We start from the raw sequence: 15,414 nt of genomic DNA, 5'->3' as shown, positions 1-15,414 counted from the left end.
TTTCTAATTTACAAACACTTTCTATGGCACTTGGTGTAACTAGTTTGGCTGGTTGAGATACATCCGAATGTAGTAGCATTACTTTTCGACATATATTAAAACAAATCTATCGCTTTCAAACACCTGTCCCACTTTAAAAATATCCATCGTATAGATCAATAGATATTTTGATAATTCAAAACATTTTCGTTCTTGATCCAACATATTTTGGAAAGAGTTAAACTGCATATGCTGTTAGAAAAAGATAAAACATGTGGGTTTCATAAAATTAAAACTGAAACAATTTTCTCCTTATATCTATTTCTTTCTAGAACATGCAATTCAACGGTCAAGTGCTCCAAATCCTGAAATGCGCCGAATAACACCTTAGCTCAATAATTGGGGCCTTCATTATGCTCTTCAAAAGAAAAAAAGGAAAAAAAAAGTAAAGCTAGATCAATTTGAACGAAACAAAAATGTTTTCTTGTCTCTGATTTCAACTTGTCTATCCTCTAGAATGAATGCATTAGCATAATCATCATAGATTGGTGGAGAAAAAAACATGCTTATCCTCTAGAATGCATTAGCATAATTAACATAGTTTGGTGGAGAAAAAGGATACAGAAATAATTCCCATGATGTAGACCGAACATATCTTTATGTAAATTCGTCAACCTCCTCCTCCTCCTCCAATCTATTCGGCTTGACCTTGGGAACTTTTGCATCACGTGTTGCATAAATCTAATTCAACTCAAATAACCAAATTGTCGGATAAAATGTCCTGTTTTCAAAAAGTAAAGCATGAAAATGAGAAAGGAAAAAACGTGCAAAAAGATATGGAACATAGCTAAAGTTGACGTATCTTTGGGTAGGAGCAAGGGAAGAAAACTATACAGTCCTCTCTTTGACAACTATCAACCTCTTTGTATTACATAAAAACCACAATTAAAATTAAGTTTTAATCTTTAAAAATAATATTATGCTAATCAATTAAATTGACTTGAATAAAAGATATATGAACTAACACTCCTACAATACCCGTTTTCCAATAATATGAAAAATAATAACACTAAAGTAACATAATAGACCTCAACCAACAACATAACGTCTAATTATAATTTACCCTCTTGTCCTTTAGAAGTCACCAGTCGCGAAAATAATGATTTAGAATACTGTTACAGAACAGGACAGCTTTAAAATATCATTTTATGGCCTTTATCTCTTTGACTACATAATACAAAGCAAGTACTATAGGAACATCTTTATTCGAAACAGGTTGAGTAATTTTTTCTTACTTAATATTCACGTACATACACACATATGTAGAGGGAAGGGTTTCATTTTCTGATATGCAGCATCTGTAATAGTAACTCTTTTTAATGCATTTTCGTCTCGAACACATTATCAACTTTAACCATATAACTCACTACTAACTTACCCAGAAGTTTCTACAAATTTTAACAACTTCAGCTAAAGTTGATCTAATAAACTATACTAGCAACATACACATGTAAAATTTACACGACTTTTTATAACTCTTTTTTATCACGCTCAACAGTCCAACACTTTTGAATTTGGTGCGTGGATAATATAGTGAGTAATTCTTTAATGAATCTTAAAATGCGAGTTTGAGTCTAACTTAACTCCAAAAACTAATTCATGACATACTGGTTGACTTTCACTCAAATATTTAATGTGAGTTTGAGTCTAACTCAAATCCAAAAACTAATTCATGGGATAAGGGTTGAGTTCCACTTAAATATTTTGTCTTGACACTATAATACACCCCTCAAGCCCAACACTTTTGGGCTTTGGGCTTGATGTGCGAATAATATGGTGGGTGACCATTTTTAATGAATTTAAAATAGATTCTGATACCATGTTAGCTTTTAGTTTGAAATCAACTATTATCCCTCTCACCCTCATTTCCACATATGTCTATCAAAAAAGACAAGCCTATTAGAATAGGTAAGAACCAAGATGGACTATTGTCTTTGATATCATCTTAGAATATGAATTTGTGTATAATTTAATCCCAAAAGCTAATTCATAAGGTAAAGGTTATCTCTCACTTATATATTCTATCTTGATCTTATCTCTAGCATATGTGAGCCTTTGATTTTTTTTCCAATATACCCCCAAGCCCAACACTTTTTGGACTTGATGCATGATAATATGGTGGTGACTATTTTTAATGGATTTAAGACTCTAATACCATGTTAGCTTTTAAAATTGCTATCCCCCCCCCCCCCCCCACTCCCACATGTTTGTCAAAACAGGTAAACCAATTGGAATACACAAGGATCAAGATGGACTACTATCTTTGATATTATCTTAGAATATAAATTTGTATCTAAGTCAATCCCAAAAGCTAACTTATAATATGAAAGTTATCTCTCACGTATATATTCTATCTTAACCTTATGAGATTTAATTTTTTTTTCCCAATAACTCTTCATCATTGTCATCACATTATCCAATACTTTTGTATTCTCTTATCTATTTCCTAAATTATTTTGTTTTGCAAAAGTAATATTTGAGTAACATTATCCGATTGAGAAACCTTCTCGGTGTTTTTACAAAGTAAAGCTACAAAATCTATTTCCCTTGGTCCGGGTTGGAAAGTCAAAATTCAGCCAGTTTAGAAAACTATGGGTTTCCTTTCCACCCCATTCGTTTAAATGTATGGCAGGGCCGAAGGAACTAGCAATGTTCTTAAACTTCAATGACTTTCATTATATTACAAATAATATAAGCAAGTGACCAAGTTAACCTTAGCAATAAAAGTAAAAAGCAATTAGTCATTATCTTAAACAGTGTAAAGCACCCCTTCTACATATATTTGCTGGGAATCAAGTAGCAGCACTAGCACTAACCTTCACTAATAGTCAATACCAAACTGAGTACAGGCTATAAATTTTACATTTACTGAAAGTGTACCATAATGTAGGTCAGCATTAGCACAATTGTAGATCTAGAAGAGCAAGCAGCACGAATTCACTAGCAAGGTAAATATGCCACTACCTAAAAGTCATTGCATTATTATTTCAGGTATAAAGGAAGACCGGAATAGACCTGAAATCATTAATTTTTCAAAAATGGGAGCCCTAAAAAACCCCACATCATAAAATTACATGTTACTCAACCTCTGTTTGGAATAAAGTTTGCCATGAGCACATGAAGTTAAAACATGAGTCCCTCAAGGCTCAAAGTAACACATGCCTACCACCAAACAGACATCAAACAAAATAAGATGTATTCAATTTGCATCTCCAAGAATTGCTTAAGAAATCCAATCATTAATGATATCACACCACTTAAAGTTATGGGAGAGCAAACATGTTGAATAACCCATGTTTATAACATCAAGACAAAGAGCAATGGCAGTAGCATACGTCATCTACAAGTAATGGGCAAAATTTATGCAAAAAACCGATATTATGTAAATTCTAATCATAATTTTTCATATCAAAAGTGTATATGGTTCTATCTATTTTGAATTAATATAATAAATTTGATTCAACTAAACACCCCCAATATATTCTTATAATAATACAAATAACATTTGACATACAACAAAATCTTGCAGACTTTTCACCTGAACCCATCTCAACAAAATGCTGCATTACCACCATCTTCTCAATGAGAAACAGATTCAGGAAATTTATCTCAGTTGCTTCCCTTTTTATAAGTATCTATGAATAAAAAAAATACCAAGACACAGGTTGCTTCTACAACACTAACTCTGCACTATATGAGAAGATAACACAAACAACACAACAGGTCCAAACAATGGACCTATTAATTTATACTCTCCCTAGGCATACAATCTGACTGGAGAATCCATGATGATCGTGCTACAGAAAAACTCCATCATTCACCCTCTTCTTCAATGCCCATATACTCTATAGAACATCTCTTCCAGAGGTTCCCTGATTGAGCTTATGCCGAATCCTTCCAGATTGAACCTGACCCTGCATATGAAAGTGAAACAATGCAACACATTTTTTAGCCCAATTCCTCAAATTCGAACATCAAGGTATATAACATGCTCACAATCTGTATGTCATTTATATTCATTAAGCAGCACACAAGAGGCCATAAACCATTTGGGATAGAAAAAGTGCAAGAAGCACAAAACTCAAAAGTCATGCCACAGCATAAAACAAACCAATGATAGTGAAAGAACTACATCACAACCAATTCATTCTGAATAGAAAAAAGAAACAGAATCCAAATTGAAGTCTCAGAGACTGATTGATTTCCAAAATCGATTAAGTTGGAAAATTGTTTTCAAAACAATTGTTAAAGAAAAAACAGAAAGTGGGATATGGTGAGGTATAAACTTAGTGTGGGTGTCATTATTTTTTGTTGTTTTTTTATCTCAAAATAATTCTTGAAAGTAGAAATTAAAAACACCCTTAATTTTCTTAAGAAAAAACAAAATGTCATGATTAAGAACAATAATCGAGGTTTTAAACATTGGTTCACATATGGTCGCAAAATCAAGGTTTTTTGGTCTCAGCAATCGAATAGCAACAGCAATTACAGCTGCACCAGCCACATTTGTCTCCAATACCAAAGATCACAACAAAACCACAACTCCACCAACAAAAGTCAAAACATAATCCCCAGATGCCACCCCAAAAGTTCAAAACCATTCAATCCTCCACGTGCACCTACTTAATCCCCATGAAGAAACGGTTCCAAGAATTAACAACAACAAAATCACCATCCACCAAACCGATCCACAATAACAGAAATCAGGCAATAACAAAAAAAAAAAGTCTTAGAATTTGGGTTTGATGCACATAAAAACATGTAGTCAGGAGGACTAGACATCTAACGGATGGCCTAATAGGTCCAATATGATAGGCTCTGGTATCATTTTAGAATTTGGGTTTAAGTGCTTATAAGTCAATCCCATAAAATCCACTTATAAGGGGAGGATTGTTCCCTACTATCATTACATACAATCAGTCATATCACCGGTCGATGTGGGATTTCCAACGAGAAGAGAGGAGAAAGAGTAAAACCTGGTGGTGGGAAGGGGCGTCTTGTTGTTGGGAGCTAACGGCGACGCATTCGGGCGGCGTTTCGAAGAGGGAGAGGGGGAAGCGCTTGGAGGCGGCGCCGACGTCGAAGTAGATGAGGCCGGTGCTGGGGACGTCGACGCGGATGCTCATGACCTGGAACCAGAGGAAGAGATCCTGGGCCTCGAGGCCGGAGAGGGCGTCGATCATGCCGTAGCTGAGGTGGCCGGAGACGTTGCGCTCGTAATGCAGCTCGTTCTCGAACTTGGCGTTGCAGGCCTCGTCAAGGCGCACCCAGAAGAGCCCGTCCTCGCCCACCGCGAACTCCCGCACGCCCTGGGGGAACAGGCCCATGGGCAGCCCGTGCTCGCTCAGGACCTCGTAGATTGTCGTCGCATTGCTCCGACCCAACAAGGAGGCGGAGCAGCAACAAATAATGATTGGAAAGACAAGGATGGGTAGGAAGACATTGTGAGGGAAGGAAAACATGGTTTGATGTTTTTTGGTTTTTGAGGTTTTGATTTTTTAAGGGTGTGGGAACATTGTTGGAGGGAGGGGGAGGGGTAGGGGATCAGTGAAATGGTTTTCGGGATTGAGTTGGGATTTGGCGAAGAAGAGAAGGAGAAGGCAAAGCCAGAGTGAGAGGTGACAGCTTGTATACAGAAGGGATTAGGAGGAGAATGATCAATTATTGGTATTCGGTGGTGACTGCTGAGTGCTCTGTGGGCCTGCCTTTGTTTTTTGTTTTTTATTTTTTTCTTTTACTAAATCTTTATCTTTTTATCAACAGATTTTGGTTTCTGTGTTTTTAAATTTAACTAAAATGTAACAATAATTTTTATATCATTTAATAATGGCAAGCTTTTATTTTAGTCCCTCTGCTCTACAGATCTTGATTATAATTTTTAAAATTAATCAAATGTTACAGTATTGAAATTTTTTGGTACAGATGATGTTATCTTTTTGTTTAATTGCTAGAAACGAAGCTAACTTTTTATATATATTCAACATAATCAAAGATGGCACCTAGTTATTACGTACCGTGTTTTTGTTAAAAATTTAAAAATGTTGACAGAAAGGACAACTTTGCATCCATTCTAAAAATTAAAAGACTAAATTTAATTTTTTAATAAAAGGACTAAATTAATAATTTAGTCTTTAATAAATTACTAGGAGAAATAGACTCTACATCTTTTAAAAAATAAAAGACAAGAAAGAAAGAGTAAATGTTAAATAGAAAATAAGAATGAATGTAAGAAAGTAGTGAGTAATTTTTATAATAATTATTTAGAAATATATTTAAATAAATTTTAATTAATTAATAATATATAAAAATATCAACGATACAAGAAAAATTAAATTTTATGTTTTTGAAAATATTGTTGGATATAAAAAAATCTTAAAAACATTTTGCATTTATACATAATTATTCCAAAATAAATTGAAATGTTTAATTTTTGAAAATAATACATATTAAAAATTGCACGAGTCATTTTTAAGATAGTATTATAATAAATTAAAATTTAAAATTTATTATATTTTAATTAATTTCCTTAAAATATTGTTTAATCTTATTTCCCCTTTCGTGAAGAATTTTATTAAAACAAATGTTAAGTGAAAGGATATTTAGGTTTTATATAATAGATTATAACTTACTTTAATTTATTCATAGTTAAATGTTTGGATGTAAGAAAAACTATGAGATATTTTTTCTCTTAATTATATAACTTACTTTAATTTATATATGAGATATTTTTTTTTAATTATGGTGTATCTTTTTTGGTCTTCTAAATTAAAATTTACATTTTTTATTTTCTTAAATTCGTAAAATATTTTCTAATAATTTTTAACTGATTTTCTATTGTTTAAATGCATAATTTATGATGATATTTTACTGTAAAAGTGATTAAAAAATCTTTTTGAGAATTTGATGGACTCAAAAATGTAAATTTTAATTTGAAAATTTAAAAAGGATAAATCTCTAAATTTGAGCTACTTATAATATATTTAATTTTTTTTTTTTTTTTTTGCTTTTAAGGTTCTTTGACTATCACTTTTGATCATATATAAACAATGCAGAAATTTGTGTCTATAAATTCTTAAAAGAGTGGCATGGAAGATAAATATAATTTTAAGAAGACATGGTGGATTATTGGAATAAGTTCTTGGACGTATTCAAAAAGAGTGATGATATATATATATATATATATATATATTCCTTTCGTCTCATAATAATTATTATTAAGAAGAAAAAATTATCTTAAAATAATTATTATTTTAGTTTTTAATACTAAAAAAATAAATTAATAATGATAAAGTTAATTTTGAAAAAATATTATTATCTTTCATTTATTTATTTATTTTGATTTACGTAAAATAACATATTATAATAATTATAACAGGAGAAATAAAGTTTTCTTAACACAAAAGGAATGAAGGTTTTGAATGATAATTACCGAAAAAAAGAGAGAAAGTTTTTAGATTTTTTTTTTAATTGCATACTAGACAATATAGTCGAGGTGTGACAACGATTGTAATTTTGTCTTGTGTGAATCATACACCATTATTTTGTGTAATGAATTTAGATAATCGTGTTTTGCAACTATTAATGGTGACTGTTATTTTTGTTTAACAACTTGCATTGTCACCATAGTTGTTGACTTTGTCAAATAACGGATTGCGTATGCGCTTCGTTATGGCTAGATTGAATGCACTCTAAGTCAATTTATTAATTAAGAATCGTGTTGACTTAAATCAAATACTAAGGCCTGTTTAATTTAATTTTTAATTATTGAAAATATTTTTTTTAAAGTAAATTTTAAAATCTGTTTAAAAACAAAATCTTCAACTTCTACTCCCCCCCCCCCCCCCCCCACAATGACAATAAACGATGGCAAAACAATACGTACCTGTGTATACTCATAAGTAGAACATATCATGGATAGAAAATATATATCTAAATGGGAACTTGTGGTCCACTTGTGAATATAGCAGGAACGAATATCATTCTACCTAGTGTTTGCCATCGACTAATGTTTATTTGCTTAAATGCTGTTTTAATGTAGATATGCCTATAGAAAATTTATGTTTTGAAGTGTTGTTTTATTTGAATTTATACTTTAGATAGAGTAATTTTTAGATGATTTGAATAATTTTTTTTTAGAAATATAACAAATTGAATACACTTATACTGTGCGAAAAGTAATGTAAAAAATGGTTTAAGTGATTTTTTTATTTTTTATTTTTTTAGAAAGTATCCATGTATATTTGTGGAGATATGTAGATAAAAAAATTCACATAATTTTATAAACAAGGTTTTAGTGGGTGATTAAAAAAAATTCTACTACATGTGCTTGTTCCACCCTTGTCATCCCTAATAGTAATTATCTAACTTAATCGCAATCACCTATAACAAGGTTGCTCACATAAATGCACAATTGTAAGGTCTAAGTACCACATTAAGTCTTTTTATTTTATTCAATATGAAACTCCTAATATTCTTTTACCTAATGGACTAGTTTTTTTTTTTTGTTTAAACTCTTTTCTCATAGTCTATTGGTGTTTTCATTTGGAGATGGACTACAGATAGGGCTATCTATAAAGCATTCTTGATTTTGTGCATGTTCATCCATGGAATAACATTTCAAAGTAAAACATTCCTAATCAATCTTGTCCAAGGGAATAGATTTGTGGTCGTTGGTGGAGCCGAGGGTGGGTTTCATGGGGACCTATAGTTCATCGACCTTGAAGAAGCGAGGGGACGAAGTGTTAGTAGTGTCGTGTAAGTTTTAATGGTTTTTATAAGAATCATAATAATAGAAAACCAAATAGGAACTTGAAGTCAAAGATTCTCTTAATTAATAGATAAACAATATGTACTTTTTTCCGTAATGATATTCTCTACAATGCACTTTGGTTTCCTTGAGAGGAAGAAACAATATTTCACTTTCTTTAACTCTTCTTTCTATTCTCTCTATCTTTCACAATGACAACTAGGGTTGAGAGAATACTCTAATGTCAATAAGGAGACCTTATTTCACGTTAGCGGGTATTAACTTCTTCATAACCATTACTACTATCAAATAGTAATTGTCTTTAGAAACTGCTCCACTTAAACCCACGACTCATTTACAATTTAGTCCATAATGATTGAGCATTTTTTATTTAGTATTTTCCTATTCTTAGCTTATTTGACCTCTCTTTGACTCTTATTTTCTCACCTTAACTCAGTTTTGGTCTTAGGTAAAAAATTGGACTTAATTGATAATTTTGTTTATTTTCGGATTTTGTGCTTACTTGACCTATCTTCTTTGTCCAGGACCTATAGGACGCTACATGACTCCAAATGGAGCATATGAGTAGTCCTTGGAAAGTTAAGGAAAAGAGCTACAATTTTGTTAGAAATGAGCTTGGGACAATTCTATCATTTTAGGGTCATTTTAGGCTTTGAAGTCAGAGCCTATGCAATTGGATTTTGGATTGTAAAATTGAGCCTTTGCATTATGTAATTAGCTTAATTAGAGACATTAGTTGGGCCTAATCAAGGCCTATCCATTTCTTCTTATTAGTTAGAGTATATATTAGTCTACTTAGTGTTGTTAGTTAGTTAGAATCATTTTTGTACAAAACATAATTTAGAAAACTTCTAGTGTATTTTTTGAGATCAAACTTTTTTCTCTTTTTTTCTCTCAACTGTTCTTCATCTCTTCAACTCTGTTCTTCTTTTCTCTTTCTCAATTTTCATTTTTCTTCCATTGGTGATAACTATGGAAGGCTAAACAACTAATCAATCCAAGGATCTAGTCTAAGCAATAAGGAATTTGAGTTCTGGTTAAATATTTTGAATTATGTGTGAATGTTCGTCTTCTTCTCCAATTCTATTTTCGATTTTCATGATTATGAATGTTTATAGGATTGGAAACAAATTAGGTTATTGATTAATTTCCTAATTTGAATCTAATCAGAGATTGATTGGATTATATTTCAATCTGATTTGTGATCTTAATAAACTTAGGGATGAATTCGATTAAATTACCTCTAATGACATTAACTGTACTTTCACAACATGATCATCATCTATAGCAAGCTGTGATAATTCGAATTTCTTGGATTTGGTGAATTGGATTGATGTTCTTGAATCTATTTCACAATTTGTTTCATAAACTTTGTCAACTTATGCATTTTTGTTTTGTGTTTCTGCAATTTTCTTCAATTGTCTCTGCAAATTGTTTGTTAAAATCCCCTGTTGTTTATAAGTGGATTGAAGTCAAAACCAAAATGGATTGTATCTCTGAGTCGACCTAGGTTATTCATGTATTGCAAAATTAATCCTAGTTTTATTTGTTTTGGAACGATTCGACGGTCGTTATCAAAATTAGCGTCGTTGTTGGGGATACAATTCATCGTGTGCCAACCTCAATTCACTCATAACTAGATAGTAGTATAGGTACAACTAATATTAGTATAGTAGGTTTGCATCTGTACGTTGAAAAAGAAAAAAAAAACCATACATCTGTCAAACTAAGTGTTGCCTTCTGTTGCATGTTCTGCATTTATAGCATTCTGCATTTCATTGCATTGTGCCTTCTCCTTTTCCATACCACTAACTATTTGATATATTGCATGTGCTCTGTTAATTTTGTTATGAAGAGTCTATGTGAGTAGTAGAGTGTTTTGCATTGAGTAGTATGCTTTGCAGTGTTTAGTGTAATTGTGTATATTATGTCGTAGAAGTAAACTGACTTGTGGAGTTTGGTTGCATAACTTGGTGTCTAAAGTTTATCCGATATTCTAAGCAAAAGTAATTCCTTTAGGGTTTGTTTTGGGTCAAAATTTGCAAATTCAACCTCTAAATAGGAGTTTTAGCGATATGAGCATTTTGGTCATTTCATATGCGACTAGCTCAGAATGGGCTGAAACTTTCTCAGAATGTAGAAAAAATTCGTCATAAAAAAATTATCAAAAGTCAAAAATGATTTTTAGACATTTACTATTGTGTTTTTGAATTTTTTAAAAAAAAATTGGGACAATTTTCCATTTTCTGTATCATTTAAGCAAATATTGTGAATAGTGTCCTGAGTAGTTGTCTGTTATTTTTGTTATTCCTGTCATTTATATCACTAATGAGCTGAGTTGTGTATGACTAGTACCAAACCAGGTGACTTGCATCCATATGATCCTGAGGTAGATAGGACATTTCATAGGTGGAGTAGAAATAATAGGAGTGTAGTTCTGCATGATAGTGTAGTTCTGGATACAAGAATAATGCATACTGATTTCATTATTGATTTTGTTTTTAGCCTAGTTTTATTGTTTCTGAGTGTGAAATTAGTGTTGATTCAATGGTTGATAACAACAAAACTCTTAAGGAATTGGCTACACCTGATGTTGTGTATAAACCTTGATGTATTCAATATCCTAAGACAGAGGTTAGTTATGAGCTTAAGTCTGGACTAATCCATTTGTTGTCAAAGTTTCACAGTCTTACAAGTGATGATCCGCACAAACATCTTAAGGAGTTTCATGTAGTGTGTTCCACCATGTGACACATGACATTCATGAGGATTATGTGAAGATGAAAGCATTTCCATTCTCTCTGGATGGTGTGGCTAAGGACTAGTTGTACCTTCAACTAGACCTTATCAACACTTGGACAAATATGAAAAGAATATTTTTGGAGAAATTCTTCCCTGCATCCAAAACAATATCCATTCGAAAGGAAATTTGTGGTATAAGGCAACAACTTGGAGAGACATTATATAAGTACTAGGAGAGATTCAACAAGATGTGTGCTACTTGTCCTCACCATCAAATCAATGAGCAATTATTAATCCAGTATTTTTATGGATGATTGATGTTAATGGACAAGAGTATGATTGATGCAACCAGTGAAGGCGCTTTAATGGACAAAACTCTTGTTGTTGCAAGACAATTGATTTCCTACATGATAGCCAATTATCAACAATTTGGTACTAGAGTGGCTGCAACATCCAAGGTTATTGCAAATGAAGTTTCTGTTTCTATGGTTGCTGATAACCAGAGGCTGGAGAATAAACTTACAGAATTAACATCCCTTGTGAGACAACTAGCCATTGGTCAACAATAGAATGTGATGGCAGCTAATCAACCAAGGCTATGTGGTATTTGTAGTGCACTTGATCATCCAACAAATGCATGTCCCACTCTCCAATAAATAAAACATGTTGCTGATGTTTATGCCATGCAGTTTGGACAACCATTTAGACCTCAACAACAACAATATAATCCTTACTCCAACACTTATAATCTTGGTTGGAGAGATCATCCGAACTTGAGGTATGGTCCTAGTCCACAACAGTAGCAGACACAACAACAACAACCATTTAGATAACAACAATACCAACCCTCCACCAGTAAATACCAAGCTCCCCCATTCAGACAACAACAAAAGTTCCAATAGTCTACACCTACACCTGCACAACCTGTGTAGAATAATAGTTATGGACCTTCCTTGGAGGAGCTGATGAAGCAAATGGCAACCTTTAACATTCAGTTTCAACAGAATGTGAGTGCCACCATCCAAGACGCACAGACTCATATTGGATAGTTAGCTACAACTGTCAACCAGTTGCAGCAACAAGGTTCTGACAATATTCTCGCTAGTCGATCATTAATCCAAAGGGGAATGTGAGTGCTATTACCTTGAGGAGTGGCAAAGAGCTTCCAAATTCAATAGATGTTGGTGCCAAAACAGATTCCTATACCTTTTCCTTCTAGATCCATTCCTGCAAATAAAGTGGAGCTTGATTCTGATCTTCTTGAGACTTTCAGGAGGGTGGAAGTCAACATTCCCCTCTTGGATGCCATCAAACAGATTCCAAAATATACAAAGTTCTTGAAGGATTTGTGCACCCATAAGAGGAACCTGAAGGGAAATGAGCAAGTGAAGATGGGCAGAAATGTTTTTGCACTTATGCAAAGCAAATTTTTTGCAGCCATTGCACCACCTACCTTGCAACAGAAGTGCAAAGATCCTGGCACTTTCATTATCCCTTGTACCATTGGAGATTGCACTTTTACAGATGGTATGCTTGACCTTGGAGCCTTAATTAATGTCATGCCCACATCAGTTTATAGATCACTACATCTTGGTGATTTGAAACCTACTAGTGTTGTCATTCAACTAGCCAACAAGAGTGTTGCACTTCCACTTGGAGTTGTTGAAGATGTGTTGGTGCAAGTTAATGATCTTATTTTTCCAGCAGATTTTTACATCTTGGATATGGAGAATGAGTCTTCTAGCCATGGGTCCACATTAATCCTAGGGAGACCATTGTTGGTGATGACCAAAATTGATGTGCATGCGAGAACTCTTTCCATGGAGTTTGGTGATGATGTTGTGCATTTCAACATTTGTGAGGCCATGAGACATCTTGCAGAGGAACATTCTATTTTCCTTGTAGATATCATTGATGTTGTAGTAGATAGTGTAGATATTTGTATAGATTTACTTTATGATTTTTTTGACTTTTTTTATTTTGATCTTGGTTCTTTTAATCATGCCTATAATGATTTTGATGATTCTGCTGTTGTATGTAGTATTTGTGGAGAGATTTCCTTTGGAATTCACTCTGATTGTGTTGCAGGTGCAGGTCTTGACTCTCATATTTTCCTTCCACCAGCCACCAACCTTCCCTTGTCTTTCACCATTTAGCCACCTTCCTTGGAGTTAAAACTACTACTTGTGCACCTTAAATATGCCTATTTAGATGATGCTCAGGAGCTCCCAGTCATCATATCCAGCAGCCTTTCACTTGAGCATGAAGAGAAGTTGTTGCACGTGTTGAAAGGCCATGAAAAGACCATTGGGTGGACACTTATTGGCCTTCCTGGAATCAATCCTTCCATATGCATGCATCAAATACTCTTGGAGGATGATTCCAAGCCTGTAAGGCAGCCATGAAGGAGGTGATGAAGCTATTAGTTGCAAGGATCATTTATCCCATTTTAGATAGCACTTGGGTTTCACCTGTCCAAGTGGTCCCTAAAAAGTCTGGCATCACGGTTGTGAGGAACCAAGATAATGAGGCTTAATCAGACAACTCGCAAGGACCACTTCCCTCTCCCGTTCATTGACTAGGTTCTAAAGATGTTGGCAGGTAAATCACATTATTGCTTTCTTGATGGTTTTTCAAGTTACATGCAGATTCACATTGCACTAGAGGGCCAACACAAGACCATGTTCACTTGTCCATTTGGCATATTTGCCTACACCATGATGCCTTTTGGCCTATGCAACACTCCTACCACCTTGAAAAGGTGCATGGTGAGTATCTTTTCTGATTTATTAGAGAGTTGCATGGAGGTGTTTATGGATGATTTCATTGTTTATGGTTCCTCTTTTGAGGCATGTTTGAATAGCCTTTCTAGAGTTCTTGAACAATGCATTGAGACTAGCATTGTTCTGAACTTTGAGAAATGCCATTTTATGGTACATGAGGGTATAGTCTTAGGGCATTTGGTCTCTAGTAGAGGTCTTGAGGTCAATAAGGCCAAGATTTATGTTATTACTTCTCTACCTTACCCCGCTTCTGTGTGGGAAGTGTATTCTTTTCTTAGACATGCAGGTTTCTCTAGAAGATTCATCCAGGATTTTTGCAAGATTTCACTACCATTGTCCAAGCTTCTCCAAAAGGATGTAGACTTTGTGCTTGACCAGCCTTGCAAAGAGGCATTTAAGGAGTTGAGGAAGAGGCTTACCACCTCTCCCATCATGCAACCACCAGATTGGGAACTTCCCTTTGAGCTCATATGTGATGCCTCTAACTATGCACTTGGGGTTGTTTTGTCGTAGAGAGTTGATAGACTATAACATGTCATTGCTTATGCTTCATGCACTTTAGATGCAACCCAAGTTAGCTACACCACCACTGAGAATGAGCTTTTAGCTATTGTTTTTGCTTTAGATAAATTCATATCTTATTTCCTTTGCTCCCATATCATAGTCTTTACTGACCATGCAACTTTGAGGTAGTTGTTGAAGAAGCCTGATGCTAAACCTAGATTGATCAGGTGGGTACTTCTTCTTCAGGAGTTTGATATTGAGATTAAAGACATGAATGGTGCAGAAAACTTGGTTGTTGATCATTTGAGCAGGATTGAAGGACATGTTGATTCCTTTCCTATTAGGGACAATTTCCCTGATGAACATTTGATGCATTTGCATTCATTACATGTTACACCTTGGTTTGCTGACATTATGAATTTCATTGTTGCATATGTGGTCCCACCTCATGCATCTAGGTCTCCAATAGATAAACTTAAGAGTGATGCTAAATATTATGTGTGGGATGATCCTTATTTGTGGAGATTTGGTAGTGACCAAGTGATCCACATGTGTGTGCCAAATCATGAGATTCAGTCT

The 15,414-nt window shown here is 33.8% G+C and overlaps 1 protein-coding gene across 1 annotated transcript; it reads right to left on the bottom strand.

The window, feature by feature from the left end:
* Positions 1–3,492: 3,492 nt before the first annotated feature.
* Positions 3,493–5,792, bottom strand: LOC100808737 (uncharacterized). The gene is made up of 2 exons (XM_003552025.4): positions 5,016–5,792; positions 3,493–3,953 (listed from the first exon to the last, which is right to left on the bottom strand). The coding sequence occupies exons 1-2, from the start codon at positions 5,499–5,501 to the stop codon at positions 3,885–3,887; spliced, it is 555 nt and encodes a 184-aa protein (XP_003552073.1). The 5' UTR covers positions 5,502–5,792; the 3' UTR covers positions 3,493–3,884.
* Between the last annotated feature and the right edge of the window lie 9,622 nt (positions 5,793–15,414).

This window comes from Glycine max, chromosome 18 (genome assembly GCF_000004515.6).
Source record: "Glycine max cultivar Williams 82 chromosome 18, Glycine_max_v4.0, whole genome shotgun sequence".
NCBI classification, from domain to species: domain Eukaryota; kingdom Viridiplantae; phylum Streptophyta; class Magnoliopsida; order Fabales; family Fabaceae; genus Glycine; species Glycine max.
This window is presented reverse-complemented; position numbering and strand designations above follow the sequence as displayed.